Source organism: Typha angustifolia, chromosome 15 (genome assembly GCF_048772165.1).
Source record: "Typha angustifolia cultivar Huaian chromosome 15, ASM4877216v1, whole genome shotgun sequence".
Lineage (NCBI taxonomy): Eukaryota > Viridiplantae > Streptophyta > Magnoliopsida > Poales > Typhaceae > Typha > Typha angustifolia.
The window spans coordinates 4,593,548-4,608,499 of NC_133253.1; the positions used below are offsets into that span (position 1 = coordinate 4,593,548).

At 35.7% G+C, this 14,952-nt stretch overlaps 2 protein-coding genes across 7 annotated transcripts; one reads left to right on the forward strand and one right to left on the reverse strand.

Moving 5' to 3' along the window:
- The first annotated feature begins 339 nt into the window (after positions 1-339).
- On the forward strand, positions 340-8,668 carry LOC140778398 (serine/threonine-protein kinase GRIK1-like). Of its 2 annotated transcripts, XM_073123086.1 has the most exons (13): positions 340-510; positions 724-997; positions 1,229-1,564; positions 2,523-2,597; positions 2,668-2,712; positions 3,049-3,123; positions 5,499-5,586; positions 5,737-5,861; positions 7,062-7,157; positions 7,625-7,691; positions 7,799-7,914; positions 8,008-8,086; positions 8,197-8,668. In XM_073123086.1, exons 3-13 carry the CDS (start codon positions 1,238-1,240, stop codon positions 8,310-8,312), a joined length of 1,209 nt encoding a protein of 402 aa, XP_072979187.1. In that variant the 5' UTR covers positions 340-510; positions 724-997; positions 1,229-1,237; the 3' UTR covers positions 8,313-8,668. The 2 variants fall into 2 exon arrangements, with proteins under 2 accessions (XP_072979187.1, XP_072979186.1); XM_073123085.1 differs by having other exon boundaries at positions 340-997.
- An 833-nt stretch (positions 8,669-9,501) lies between these two features.
- On the reverse strand, positions 9,502-14,255 carry LOC140779237 (CASP-like protein 5A1). 5 transcript variants are annotated; one of them, XM_073124233.1, is made up of 5 exons: positions 13,742-14,255; positions 10,237-10,369; positions 9,954-10,014; positions 9,789-9,826; positions 9,502-9,687 (listed from the first exon to the last, which is right to left on the reverse strand). In XM_073124233.1, the coding sequence occupies exons 1-5, from the start codon at positions 13,960-13,962 to the stop codon at positions 9,526-9,528; spliced, it is 615 nt and encodes a 204-aa protein (XP_072980334.1). In that variant the 5' UTR covers positions 13,963-14,255; the 3' UTR covers positions 9,502-9,525. The 5 variants fall into 5 exon arrangements, with proteins under 5 accessions (XP_072980334.1, XP_072980339.1, XP_072980336.1 ...); XM_073124238.1 differs by having other exon boundaries at positions 9,502-9,709; positions 13,742-14,254; XM_073124235.1 differs by having other exon boundaries at positions 9,789-10,014; positions 13,742-14,252.
- Between the last annotated feature and the right edge of the window lie 697 nt (positions 14,256-14,952).

The following is a 14,952-nucleotide window of genomic DNA, read 5'->3' on the forward strand; positions in this document are numbered from 1 at the left end:
CGATATAGGTTGAAGAATGATATGATTTATGATATATATATATATATATATATATATATATATATATATATATATATATATATATTAAATATTTAAAAAATAATAAAGCTACAATAGAGCCTCATTAATATTGTAAGCTCAATTAATTTTTAATTATGGCTGGTATTTAACCTGCCAGAAATATTTTGACGAATATAAATATAACTATAATATTTGAAAAGTTTTGAGTGGCAAATATTAAAGAACACTTCAATAATCTAATTAAAAAGGTTATATCTATCATAATGGACTATTTTTTAAAGAGAGAGAGAGAGAGAGAGAGAGAGAGAGAGAGAGAGTTGTAATGGACTCCATGTAATTGATACTGGAGGACAAGATACGCTATGCTATAGTAGGGTTGTTAAATTCCTGCCTCGTTGGACAAACCGATCCTCCCTCGGTCCGCTGTCCGTCTGTCAGGCTCGCTCGCTTTTCGCGCGTTCGACGGAATCCCCGTATTCGAGATCTAGGGTTACCTTTTCTCCTCCAACTCCTTTCCTTTGTTTGCTCCTTTCCCTTCTGAATCCTCCCTAATTAATCGATTAAGCTTCCAATTTCTCCTCCCCCTCCTGCTTCTCCTCCTCCTCGTCTATATTTGATTCTCAATTCTTTGCTTCTCGCACGAATACATCAAGCAATTTTGGGGTTTTTACCTCCTCTCACGAGGTATGCGTCTTGATATAGGTGGATGTTGTTTGGCGTTGTAAGGGTTTGAGGTCGGGAAAGGAGACGAAGAAATCTGCGAGAGGAGGGGAGGGGAGGGGAGAGGAGAGGAGAGGAGAGAGGACAGGGGACAGAGGAGGGGAACTTCTTCTTGAGATGGTGGAGTTGGATAGCCGAGGCGTTAATCTTATCATCACATCCTTCCTCCCGCTTTCCGAGTGGCATCCCCTATTCCTCTTCCTGGGATTATAGCACCCAGCCGTCCTTCCGCTGCTGCCTTCTTTCCCGCGCCGAGGTAATTGTCTGATTTGATGCCTTGATTATGTTCGATTGTTCTATTCCACCAATTATTGAGCAAAAGGGATTAGAGGTGGAATCTTTTTAGCTGGAACAATTTTTAGCCCCTTCTCAAAGAATGGGGTTTAAAGAAGGAATCTTTCATCTGATGTGAAGCCTTTCGACAATGGAAAATCTTGGTATTTCTCAAGGGGTTTCTTCTTAATGCTCATGCCTTCTGTGATTTCAGAGGGTCTGCATGTGTGGGGATTTGTTTTCCATGTCGGACCTGACGGACATGGGCTGCTGTGGTTGCTTTGGGTTTTTTAGGAAGCCCCGAAGATCCCTAGTCTCATTTGGAGACCCTAGTGCCCCCTTCTCTCGAGACTTCCTACTGCCTGAAGGCACGGAGGATGCTGACAGCAGCTTCTACGGTGGAGACAATCCAAGCTTGCCGCATGAGAATGATAATGGTTCCCGACGGTCTGTTAAGCGTTCTGAAGAGATCCTCTTGGCTAGAGCTCAAAATGGCTTAATATGTAGGGAAGTCCCAGTTAAGGAAACTCAGAAACGCACTGTCTCTGAGGTACTCCAATAGTTTTCTTTTTTGTGATTGTTACTATGTTTTTATATGGCTATCGTAGAAATTGTTGATCTATCTATACAGTATGAATGGTCCATTGATTCGTACAAGGTCCTGCCTCTCTCATGTAAATGAGAAAATCTTCTATATCTCTCTGTGGCATTTGTCATTGTGCCATGATGCATTATTTTTTCCAATGAGGATAATCAACAGCATTGATCTTTATTGTTATTGTAGGTTGACTTTTCAATTTTCATAGATAAATAACTCTATACATATCTAGCAACATGCTGTATATGTAAAACTATGTAATGTCTTTATGACTTGTAGGCTTAGTCATGATGGCGCAGACGCTTAGGGGTTCTTAACTAATACTCTGATGATTATGTTGGAATTGAATCCGATATAGTCGATGCTTCTCCTTGTCACTGCTTAGGATTTATAACTTGCTAACAAATTATGCGTAGCTTTTAGAGTAGCTTTGAGATAAGAAGGAACATTTATGATGTACTTCCTAGTTCCTATATCTTAGCACCTTAAATCTTTGCGCATTATAAATTTTCATGACTGAATCAGCAGTTTTGCCTGTAATCGAAGGGTGATGTTCAGATGAGCTTGGTTTCTGTCAACATTTGGTATGTTTGTATTAGTGGCCTGTTGGGGATGATTTATATTTAAAACATGAGCAGCTTTGGGTGTTCAAGCCTTCAAGGTTCCATTTCTTTCTTTTAGAAATATGGACTGTTTACCAATTTCTTTAAAGATCCCCTTGGCACACTTCCTGTTATTTGTAGTTTGTTGCATTATTTGATTGAATGCATTAAGAGTTATTACTTTCACGGAAGAGGTATCTTTTTATCTAAGTTTTATCTAACAGATTAAAAAGGAAACTATTGTGTGTTTGTTTTACATGTATGTCATGTTTAGTGATCATATAACTTCTATCATTGACGTGCTTCAGGATGAAAATGGAAACAAGATGATTAACGAATATGTTCGCCTGTATAAGATTGGATCTGGTAGCTATGGTAAAGTGGTAAGTACTACTGCTGAGATTAGATACTGAAGTCGAAATAAATGAATTAATCCTTCTTTCCTTTGAATAGGTCTTGTATCAAAGTGTTAAAGACGGAAAGCAATATGCAATAAAGGTGACGTTACTGCTTTTCATTGCCTTCTCAACCTATTCTTGATGACAGTAAACATATTCTTGTTGAAGTTTTGACATTGTTGATACATTGTGTTATTGTGGTCATATGACTCTTTTATAGGCAATCTTCTTGTGTTCATATTTTGTAATTGTTAGATTTATCAGGTTCGGTCATTGTTAAAAATAATTGCTTTGGTTCGACACATGCTAACTCTGATTTCTTTAATATTAGCAATTATAGGTGTTAGAATAACTCTGATTTCTCTATTCAATATCCTGACAACGTTATGAATTTCTTTTTACTTTTGGCTGAAGTAATTGTAGCTAATGCATACAGGTTTTCCATAAACCATATTTATTGAAGTTGCGAGTGGGCCCTTCTGAAACTGCCATGACTGATGTTCTTCGTGAGGTCAGTACATTTTGGCTTTTTATATATGGCTTACATATACTACCTTTTCTTGTCTTTGGTTCTTCAAAAGGTTAAGAATTTTAAGTCCTTGATAACTCTTTGATCAAACAAGTGCTTAACCAAAGAGATGCTTTACTTGACATAGGTTTCATAGACTGCTTACTATCCCAGTCTTGCTTGGCAAGGTTATAATGTCATCTTGAAAGTTTAATGTTAGATTAGGAGTTACCTTTGCAAGAAGTAGGTTATTCTTTTTTACTTGCACGTAATTTAAATGTGGCATAAATAGTAGAACTATCAATATGAGCTATTAAAGTGAGAAGCATTCATCTTAGGTTGAAGGATAGGAACAAGCGTATTTGTGTTCCAATTTCTAGCCTTGGACCGAGATTAAAAGGCCTTCCTGGAAGATACTCAGAAGAAGGAAGGATAAGCAAACCTACCAGTGAAAATTCCATTAAATGAGTTTAATCAAAGTTTTGGGCAGTACAAGCAATTGAAATATGTCAGTTTATTGTTCCATTATGGTGCCTTGGAAGGACTTTGTTCTTCACTCTGTACAAAGTATGTCAACAAAAAGGCTCAAGGAGCTTTCTAGGAATACCATGTAGAAATCATTTTAATAAGTTTAATAAGACTGCAGGGCATGTAGAAATCATTTTATAATTTTATTCATATGTTAGTTGATGCTCAAATACTTCAATAGTATTTGGGGTGTAATAAGCTACATAAAGGAATTTGATAATTCCATCTTAGTATATATCATGAGTTAGTTCAACGATACATGTTGCATAGGTTCCTTATTGGCATGATACCAGCATTTGTGATTGTCTCAATCAAGGGGCACTCGTTCCCTGCAATACATGCACATTATATAATGTAACAAAAAGTGTTCTTCATTATGCTTTTTTGTCTTTTTTTTCTTTTAAGTTTTTCGATTTGTTAAAAATGATCTATAGGTTGAATAATGCGAGCTCCTGCGGTTAAAGCAGTGATTAACTTGTGGATAGATTGCACAATCTGTTTATTTATGCTAAAAACAAATTTCCATCTAGTGAGTTGGAGAACCGACAAACATGACACTTTAATATATATATATATATATATATATATGTGGATCCTCACATGAATGATAGTGGTCCTCATTTGAACGGTGCTATAGGTTCACTGATCTAGCTCGCTCTTTGTGGATCTTTTCATGAATGATGCTGTAGTGACTCAAATCTTGATATTCTCAAGAGCTATGTAGAAAAATTGAAGAACTATGAGGCAGAAAAAAGTTGGATGAGAGGGAATGGATTGTTCATGTTCACAGTTGGATGTGTGATGCTATTCTCCTTTTTGCAAGAAGCAACCTTTTTCTCTATTTTAGTCGAAACCATGCGTACCCATGAGACAAGAAGAGCTGATAGTGTAAACCAGTTTTCTGGCCTATCTTTAATTGATACACTTTGAGACAGCTCAACTCATTTCAATACTGACAATACAGGGGTTTAGACCTTAGGATCATGACAATAGCTAATTGGACTCATACAGGTCAATCCATCCATCCTTGTCTACAAGCAATGTTTAGGATGCTGAGTCAAGGTAGCTTTATGTTAGCTAGAATAAGCTAATAAAAGGAGACGTGATTTTCACCATAAAAGTGAATATGCTGGATCTGAACTATGAGCATATCTGTAATGGATAGAACTGGCCCTAGGTTTTTAGTATCTTTGACAAATTATGAGAGGCATACATTACTTGTAAATGGTTGATTTTCTACACCTGATCTCTAAAATCTTCTCCTGTAAATGGGTAGACTTATGTCATGCTCTCGACCAACTCAAATACCTGCATTGTTAGTAGTTCATTTATCACAATGGTGTCTTTTGCCGATTGTCAAATCTTAAAAAAAGTTGTAAGAAAAAGGAAGTGTCAGAGACAAGGACTTCTGTTTGGCTGGTATCCTTATATCAGATACAAGAAACAGCATATGCGGCAGCGATGAATTTCTTTCAAGCCGCCAGTACTGAGCTACAGTTAAATACCAGATATACTTGATTTAAAAGATTTTGGGGCTTTGTAAAGGCATCAGGAATGGCACAATTGTTTGATGAGGAATGGCAAATCGGTTAAAATGGAGTTTCATTTAACATCAGTTATGCTTACTCTAACAAAATATTAGAAGCAGAACTTTCTCTGCTGAATAAATAGATAAAGTAATTAATTTTCATAGCTGAGGATATTCTCTTATGAGTTGCTGCTCTACTTAGTTGCATCCTTCCTTTATGGTAGCCACTCCTGTATCCTTTCTCCAAAAGTTATATTGTGTGACAATTATCAGATAGTTGTGATTTGCGAAAGTTTATATCCATTTATTTATCTTTTCACAGGTATCCATCATGAAAATGTTGGATCATCCTAATATAGTTAACCTCGTTGAAGTGATTGATGATCCGAGCGCAGATAACTTCTATATGGGTATGTACATACTTATTCTTTACTGCAGATTTTCAGCCTACTGGTGGCAGGATTCTTTTTTTTTTAATTCACCAGCTAGTTTATTATCCAATTTTTCTTTATAAGATGCTGCAAGTGGATATATTCTTTTATTTTTTATTTTTTTGGCAGTTCTAGAATATGTGGAAGGCAAATGGGTTTGTGAAGGCTCTGGTCCAACTGGTGGTTTAGGAGAAAACACTTCTAGAAGATACCTCCGGGACATAGTTGCTGGGCTCATGTATCTCCATTCCCATGTGAGATATTAATAAAGAAATATTATCTCTTTATTACATGTGTTGCTTTATGTCATTATTTAGCTTGGAGGGAAGTTATAGTTTCAATTTATATTAGTGTTGCAAGTTCTCATCTTTTTACATCTGGAATTATGTCAAATACTTGAACTAAGATTGCTGATGCACATGATGCATCAACTTGTATATTTGAATTTCTTTATAGTTGTCGAGTATATCATAAGTTGATATCAACTTTTTCACCATGTGATATCTTCTGTCATTCACTTAGATCTATGTTCCATTTTATTGTACAACCATATCACTTTATGTATATAAGCATAAATAAGCATGTGTATATTATACAACGTATCATATCTTTGTTCTTCAAGTTTGACATGTTGATTTATCTCTATTTTATCACACTTTTATCATATATCTGTGTCGATGCTTCATAGTTTTTAGGCGTAGCATTTTTCTAATCAAGATCACCTTATAACTGCATGAATGGGCTATTTTTTAATGCAGAACAATGTGTACACTTTGTAGATGACACATCATTGCCAAAGAACAACTTTAAAAAAAAAGAATAAAAAATCATAGGCATAAAGAATCAAGGATGCTGATGGCACATTTTTAGGAACCAAATTTATCCAAGCAAATTCTCTTATAAATTCTCATCAGACTGTAAATCATAATTTAATAGTCCTTGAAATCCACCTCTCTGATTTATTTTTTCTTTTTTATCTATTTATTTCTTTTTTTTAATGAGGTATCTGGCATGGTGCATGGAACACATATTACGAGAGTGTAATTATCAGTGCTTCCTAGACTTGAATCTAGAATTTCTGGATGTTTACCTCTAGAAGTGTTAGAAGCAGTTGGATAAGTTCCAACCCTGTCCAAGCTAGTCAAGGTCGCAAGTCAAAACACCAAACAGTGCTTTGATTTATTTGTAACCATTTCCTGAATCTATGGGTTTCTCTTCCCTGAATCTATGTAAAATATATGGTCTGCTGAAAAAATTGACTGCAATACTGATAAACCTTGAATTATTCGGAAGGGTACTATTTCTAGCTGCTCCATATTCATTAAAGAGTGTTGTTCATGTCTGTTAGTGGTCAATGACGTCATTGAGAAAAGTAACTTATTCCTCCTTAAGGTTCTTTCTTTTGCATTCCATGATTTTATTATATTTTTTGTTTTTGTTTTTCTTCCCTACAGAATATTATTCACGGGGATATTAAGCCCGATAACCTATTGGTAACAAGCAGCGGTATGGTGAAAATAGGGGATTTCAGTGTCAGCCAGGTGTTTGAGGTAATTTTGATATTCTGCACTCTATTCTTTGAAAACAGTATTCTAAGTAAATGAACACGTGTTTCTACCACTGTGTTATGTAGTAAATACTTTTACCCTAAGGATTTTCTCCCTCAAATAAAATGGGAAGGTTTCAGATTTTTTAATTTGGTGTCTCAAAATCTAGGCATCAGTGTAAATTCAAGAGCATATCTGTCTCCCATGTATTTTCTCTCAAACAAAAATTTTGAAAATTCCATAACTAGCTGATAGAGCAATCTTTTTTTTGTTATGATTCTTCGTATTTCTCTGCCATGGTTTCTTTTTCTTTCCCATCTAATTTTGAGTCTAATATATACTTATCCCATATAACTTTAAATCCTATTGTACTCCATTTGAGTATGGCAGTTTCTAATTTCTAGAGTACATGCAATAAGTTCTCAATTTGCTGGTGCACCGCACCCACCTGACTTCATTTGCATCTGCAGGATGATAATGATGTACTAAGGAGATCTCCAGGGACTCCTGTTTTCACTGCTCCGGAATGCTGTTTAGGTGAGTCATCAGGTCTTTGGTCGTGGGGCTTATTTGCTTGCTGGGGATCATTAATACCCACTGACTAAGCGATGCTTTCAACAATTTATCTATGTATCTTCTTGCAGGTTTGACCTACCATGGTAGAGCTGCTGATACTTGGGCTCTAGGAGTTACTTTACATTGTATGGTTTTGGGTCAATATCCATTTCTTGGAGATACTCTGCACGATACTTATGATAAGGTGTTGTCTATTTAGTGGTATTTCTTAAGAATTCCTACATATTTGCATATTTAAACTTGTGTATGCTTAACATTTTACGAATCTTTCTGGTAGATTGTAAAAAAACCTTTGCTCATACCGGATGACGTCACTCCCCAATTGAAGGACTTGCTGGAAGGGCTTCTCTGCAAAGGTAAGTAAAGTCTAGCAATTCTGAATTATAACTTGCCGTCTATTATTTGAAACTGTTTCCATTTTACCAAACCGTTTGTTCTACTTTTCTATTGTCGTGCTTGCTGATAGATCCCCAAAACCGCATAACTTTGCAAGCTGTGGCTAAGCATCCTTGGGTGATAGGAGAGGAGGGACCAATACCTGAATACGTGTGCCGGTGCAGGCGCAACTCTTTGCATGAATGATTACACCAGACTAGTAAGATGGTTGGTTGCTAAAGAAGTTTGATGGAGAATTTAATGAAGTGAGCTGAAGATATGCAGATATAGATGATTGATAGAGTGGTGCAATGCCTGTTTACTTCCTCTCTTCTTCTTTTTTCTTTCCTTTTGTTTTTGGAAAAAACGGTGCAATTCTTGTTTTAGTATCATTTTTTGGTATTATCTTTAATTATAATTTTTCAAATTAAAAGTTGCTTGAGAGAAGCTGGTTATGTACATTTTCGGCTGACTAGGTTGTGAGCATTTTAGCAAAATTGAGCTTGTTCAATTAAAGGAATAAAATAATATAATATCTGTGATAGTCTCTCGGTATTTGCAGATATCAGGTTATATTCAACTTTAACTGGAATGATTATACTTCTTTAGTTCTCTTTTCTTTTTGGGTCCAATGTCAGCATCCAGATCTAATGGCTTTAACATTTGGATCCGATGTGGACCCAGATGCTAACCTTCAATGCGATGATGCCTTTCCGATTGAGTAGAGAATGCCTATCTGAATTCATTAGCTGCAGTGTTGGGGTTTTCTTAGTATCTATACTGCATAATTTGGGAGCTGGAATTAAACCGATTAGGCCTACCTATAATTTAAAATTGAAAGATATCCATTTAATTTGCTTATTTCAGTACGGGTCTCTCAAGTCTCAATATTAATGTAGTAATTAAATAATAACTTATCGCAATACTATCCTCTTTCATCTAATTATTTGTTTATTATTATTTTATTATTTATCTAAAAAATTGTAGGTTTAATTACCCATCATTTCAATTATTTTCTCCCATCTCTTTCCTTTCTCTTTTGCTACCATCCACTATAAAATGTGTTTTAATCATTTATTAAAATATCTTTACCTTTTATATCACATTAAACATAATAATCACACACACATACTAGTTTACAACCCAACACCAAATAATTACGACCGGAATCAAGTTCAAAAATTGAGCATAGCCAAATAGGTGTGAAATTATTCCATAAATAAACGCAAAATGAACTTTTCATCCCTCACAAATCATAATTCATAATTCCGTGTAAATATGTAGTACGACAATCTTACACTTTGTACGTCTCAGTTTATTGATAGTTATGTACAGTAGCTTTTCTTAAATGGCATAATAAGATAGCATCATTTTGATCTGTTGGGTTTAGAATCAGTTGGCAAGAAAAAACCTCATATATTTATATGACCATTACAAAAATAATGAACGTTTCACATGAAAGCATCTGACAAAACAAATTATGTACAAGAGAATCCCCAATACTGGAACAGCTCAAAGTTTCATGCAGAACACCCACAACGTACAGGCATTGGCTGATGGCTAGTTCCCAAATTCCAATATCCTGATTTGTGGCATAACTTATCCTAGTTACCAATGATAACAATCAAATATTAACGAGAATTTGACTGTTGATAACAATCAAATACTGAAATCAAGCCATACCACAAGCAGCTCTGAGTAGTTATTCTTCAGCTTTTCACCTGGAAGCAAGTGACCAGAAGTTGAGGAGAAATGATGGCAAAAGTGCAAACCAGCTAATGAAAGCCATCGCTGTAGCAGTTTCAAAGCTTGCACAGTGATTTTCAGCGCAGATATTTAGATCATTACCAATCAGCACTGTAATGCCCGCAGATGCACACGCTGCTGCAAAGGTGAGAGCATATGTAATCTGCAGTGATAAAATACATACCATTTACCAATTAAATTTAAGAAAGCAAGCTTGTGTGTCCAATAAAAGAAAGTTTGTTCATCTCTTTGAGAAATACACAAGAACACAAAAGCTCTGGTCAACGAAATGGGAAGCCACCATTAATGTAAAGGATCATTCAGATGCCTGAAATATTGTTTGCGTATGTCATGCTTATATATTTGCATGTAAAATCTTCCTTACCCCATCTCCAATAGTAAATAAACAGACTGCCCCGGGATTCCGTAAAGAGCGTTTAACAAGAAGTGCATAAATATCCACAAAAGCTAGTGAAAGGCTCCACAAGCTCTGCAAGATAACTGCTGCAACGAGGTAGCTGCAGAATAAAGTAAGCATCAGTTCTGTCTCCTGAAAAGCTGCAAATGCTAAAGCTTTGCATGGAATAATAAAAGATTAGGCATATAAATAGCATCTAGAAATGGTATAAACTATTGTGTGAAGAGAATCAAACAAAGGTAGCATCAGTATACACTGACGCAAGAGAATCAAATAAATAATCAATTACATGAATTTATAATGTCTTCAATTACATGAATTTACAATGTTATGTTAGCTTCATCACTGCATTTCAATTTAAAGTGAACATCAACAGTAAATAATGTGATAACAAACAGGTGTACTTTAGAAATACTCATTGCGTGAAAAATAAAAATGCCGCTATCATTCATACATTTTCTTTCTATGGCTAATGAATTGCTTCAGAAACTGTTCGTGTAGAACAATATATACTTGCAGAGGACAAGTAGAAGTTCTTCCAGAATAAATTAATGCAAGTTACAAAAAATATTATAACAAGCTCATAAGAAGAACATCAAAGTCACATGGAATGATAGAAGCTCTCCATCATGTAAATCCATGAGTATCTTGATGGATATTAACATATTGATCCTTGATACATATATGTCAGTCAGCTCTATCCTCAGGCCAGATAGGCAATAACAGAAGCCAGCATGTGTTATTAGCAGCAGAACCATATTGAGGACAAGTAACATAGTGAGTAAAAGATATTGTAAACGTTTTCTTGATGGAAGTTAGAATACACAGACTTAGAACTATTAGAATGCCGACTAAACCGGTGCATGGTCCCAATTTATTGACAAAAAGACAGGAACGGAACTGTGGACATCTTCAGGAAATTTGATTTTCAGCACTTGTATCAAAGAACATTGATCATGTTGAAATCCTAAGCAAAAGACCTTCCAAATAATTTTTCTACCCTAGAGATAAGATACGAAGAGCAAACAAAAATCCAATTTATCATTAATGTAATAAGCAATAAAAAATAATGAATAAAGTGGGTCTTCCTGTACAAGTACAATTGATTGACTTATGAACTACATTAAAACAATTCACTAACCAAAATAACGGACATTAATTTATTGAATGGCAAACAAATCTTGTTACATAAAGAGCAAATGGATACTTGTTCATGAGTTCAAAAAAAAATAAGATGGAATATTCCAGATTATACATTTGCTAAAGTGAAGCTTCCTAGATGTCAAAATAATGCAGTATGGAGTACTGACACTTTCTTGCTCAATTCTCTTCTTCCAAGTAAGATAGGCTACATATCAAAGATTACTAATTCATTCTGTTCATCAAGCAGGTAATTTATCTACTTGGCAAAAGAGGAAAGGGTAGTAAGGACTTGTTTGTCATTGTAATTTAGGACAGGAGGTTCATTTGCTTCCATTTTGAGGCCTATTGGCAGATAAAAGCTCAATAAACCTTGTCATTTATTCGTGAACCAAACAACCTCTAAAGGAGCTACGAAAACCTGACCTTTAGATCCAAACTCACTGTTCTGAAATCATTCCTTCCTAACGATAACTATTCGATTCTCTTGCATCCTCTTGGTTTAATGATAAGAATAGTGCAATATTAGTGTTACTAAGCCATTTCCAATAATCTAAAATTGCACCTTTGGTCCTGATACGCCTCTCGTCCCGTTCAGATAAGCAGGTCCAAATGGGATTGCTAGTGCAGATCCGAATTGGATATGGGGCTGCTCTATACTCTATTGGTATGGACGAAAAGCTTTAGAAAATGTGTCATTCCCTTCCATCCTGTTGACATTCAAAAATGTCCACCTATTCAACATTATGAATTAGGAAATAAAACTATTCCTTCGAATCTTTACTTGGATATTTTGAGCCCATAAGTTTGTAAATTCTTATCTAGAAGATGCTGCATAAGATCTTCATAATCCTAGAACTGTTGTTCTAAACATGAACCATAATTGAACTTATATCTCTCAAGGCTAGAGACCGAGTTCACTAATATTTGAGAAAATCATTTTGGGTAGCACAATTTTTGCGAAAAAATAAGATGAACAACAAAGTTCAGAGGAACTCTAATGAATTAAGTCCACAACGTTGCATTCTCAAGAGCATGAGTAGTGATTTAGTTACTTGAAGATCTTAATCTATTGATGGTATTCAGCTACCATCATAACTATATATGTATATATATATTGAAAATTCTTTTGACTTTCTTCTTAAGTAGAATTAACTGCATACTGCATCTCCTTGTAGCATTGGTAAAGGTCATGATATAACAAACGATGAGGGTACTAGAGCTACCTTGTTAATTAAATGGAGGCACCATCAGAATGGAAAGCTTTGCAGAGTCTTATCAAACAGAGAGAATGAACAAGGTTATTATGGGAGGATTATTGAGAGGATTAACATCTCAGGTAGGATGTTACCTTCAACCACGAGTCCTAACTAATCATATTGGACAGGACTATGTCCCTAGTAACAAAATTTCAAATGTCCCAATCATATATTTTCTGTCTATAAAAACAATTTCTAAAACGAGTAACTCTACAGACTACTTTATAAATCAAATGCACAACAGATAAGAAGGTCAACCTTGAAGTCTTTTTAAAAAAGAAGGAAATACTTTCATAATTCAGAGAATCAAAACAGCCGCATCCTGTAGGGAAAATCATATCAAATGATATAGGAATCCTTTCAACAAATCTAAGCAGAAGAAAAACTAGGTTCTAGTGAAAGATTAACCGAGCGCTTGTGAGACAGTAAACGAAGTTGAATCAGATACATAAAATTATAATAGTATTGCTTAACCCATTAAGCAAATCCAAATGGATCGTGAAAACTAAACACCAAACCGTTGCCCTAAAAGCATATAGCTACATGAGGATCAATTAATAAACTTAGCATTCAGGGGCGTAAATGTATACTAATGAGACACAGATGTATATAACAACCCAAGGACCAAATTATTGCACTTGAAGGTCTCTATGTGCAGCTAAACAAGTGTGAAGTTTCTGGACTGTTTATGTCATACTGCAGTCAATTGAATGGGTTATTGTTTTCCTATGTTCTTCATGGTGTTTATTCTACCCAAAGTTATTGTATGCTACTATTCTTGAAATTAGCAACAAAAGGAGCATGCCCTAACACTAACAGGTCCTAACTTAGTAAGGGCGTCAGCAGAAAGGACATCTTAATGCCATGATTGCTACTATTCTGTGGAAATTTGAAAAGAAAACTGCGGGAGTAGGTGTAATTCAATGCTGATCACCAAGAAGTTGAGACAAATCTCAAGAGCATTCACTTGCTCGTCAATTACACCACTGACAGTGCGAAATTTTCTGCAATGGATAATAGAAGGAAAAAAAAAAAAAAAGGATTAGGTTGCCGAGCAGAGGAAAGGAAGTTACCAGAAGGCGGTGACGGAGGTGAAATCGTTTGTTGAGACCATGGCGGAGAGGGCCGCGACCGCGAATACGAACTGCGAGAGCCGAAGCGCGAGGCCGCCAGGGGTCCCCGGCATGCCTTGGAAATCCTTCATCCTCACCCTTGGCGGCGGATTCTCGCCGGCGGCGGCATCCGTCAGAGGCGGCGCCTCCACGGGATGCACCGCCGGCCGACTCACAAACATCTAGCTACCTCTCGCTCTCACTCCCTCTCTCTCTCTCTACACTTCGTTTCTTCAGATCATAACCCTAACTCCCGAATCACGAGATCGTAATCGTATCCTCTTATCTCCACTTCTTCTTCCCCAACGAAGAGCACCGAGTCACGAACGACTCGGAGCTCTCACTGAAACCCTAATTTCTCCTTCCCCCCATGGAAACGATCGGGAATCGCCAAAGTGATCGCTGAGAGAAACACACAAAAAGAGAGAGAAATCGGAGAAGAGAGAGAGAGAGAGAGGGAAAAAGGTAGAAGAGAGCAGGGAAAGCGAGAGGCGAATAGAAAATATATTAACTAACTAAATACTTAATAAAATAAAACAAGAAAGTTAGGACGTTATTTAGGGAGTAGATATATTGGTGAGAATAACGTTATACGGGTGTCAAAATAAAACAAATTTTTAGGTTCTAACCTTATATCTAATTTAACTGACCTCAATTTAAATTAAGATGAGCATAAATAAAATATTATTTTTAAAATTAATTTTAAGTCGAATTTGTTAGAGAGCTTTTATAATTGTTACAAAATGAGATGATGACAAGAGAGAGAGAGAGAGAGAGAGAGGCACAAAATCTCCAATGTTATTTATCTATGGCAAGAACTAATTTTGTGGACCATTGATAGTTGCGTAAAGGGACTTTGCATAACTACTAGTGTTTGACCAATCTAGTATTCTCATATAAATAGTCTTCAAACTATTCGCTGAAATATTATAATTATCGTTACGTAAACACCACGCCAGTGGATAAAAGCCTAGATAAAATCGTTGATATAATAATATTTCAGACCAGTAATGTAGCTTAAGAAATAATCAGTTTTAAATAAAAAAATAAAAATCCAATTAATTTGAGCTTTTATAGGTTAAGAAGCGACGTTGACATTTCCCAAAAGAAAGAGTTTTTGACCGAATTACATTTAATTTAAAGATTATTTACCAAATTAGATTAATCTTAAA

Coding starts and splice junctions, on each gene's coding strand:
- LOC140778398 (XM_073123085.1), top strand. CDS start 1,238: ATGTGTGGGGATTTGTTTTCCATGTCGGACCTGACGGACATGGGCTGC. Junction 2,713..3,048: donor GAAAGCAATATGCAATAAAG/GTGACGTTACTG, acceptor TAATGCATACAG/GTTTTCCATAAACCATATTT. Junction 5,862..7,061: donor TCATGTATCTCCATTCCCAT/GTGAGATATTAA, acceptor TCTTCCCTACAG/AATATTATTCACGGGGATAT.
- LOC140779237 (XM_073124233.1), bottom strand. CDS start 13,962: ATGTTTGTGAGTCGGCCGGCGGTGCATCCCGTGGAGGCGCCGCCTCTG. Junction 10,370..13,741: donor ACCTCCGTCACCGCCTTCTG/GTAACTTCCTTT, acceptor TTTATTCTGCAG/CTACCTCGTTGCAGCAGTTA. Junction 9,688..9,788: donor ACTACTCAGAGCTGCTTGTG/GTATGGCTTGAT, acceptor GCCACAAATCAG/GATATTGGAATTTGGGAACT.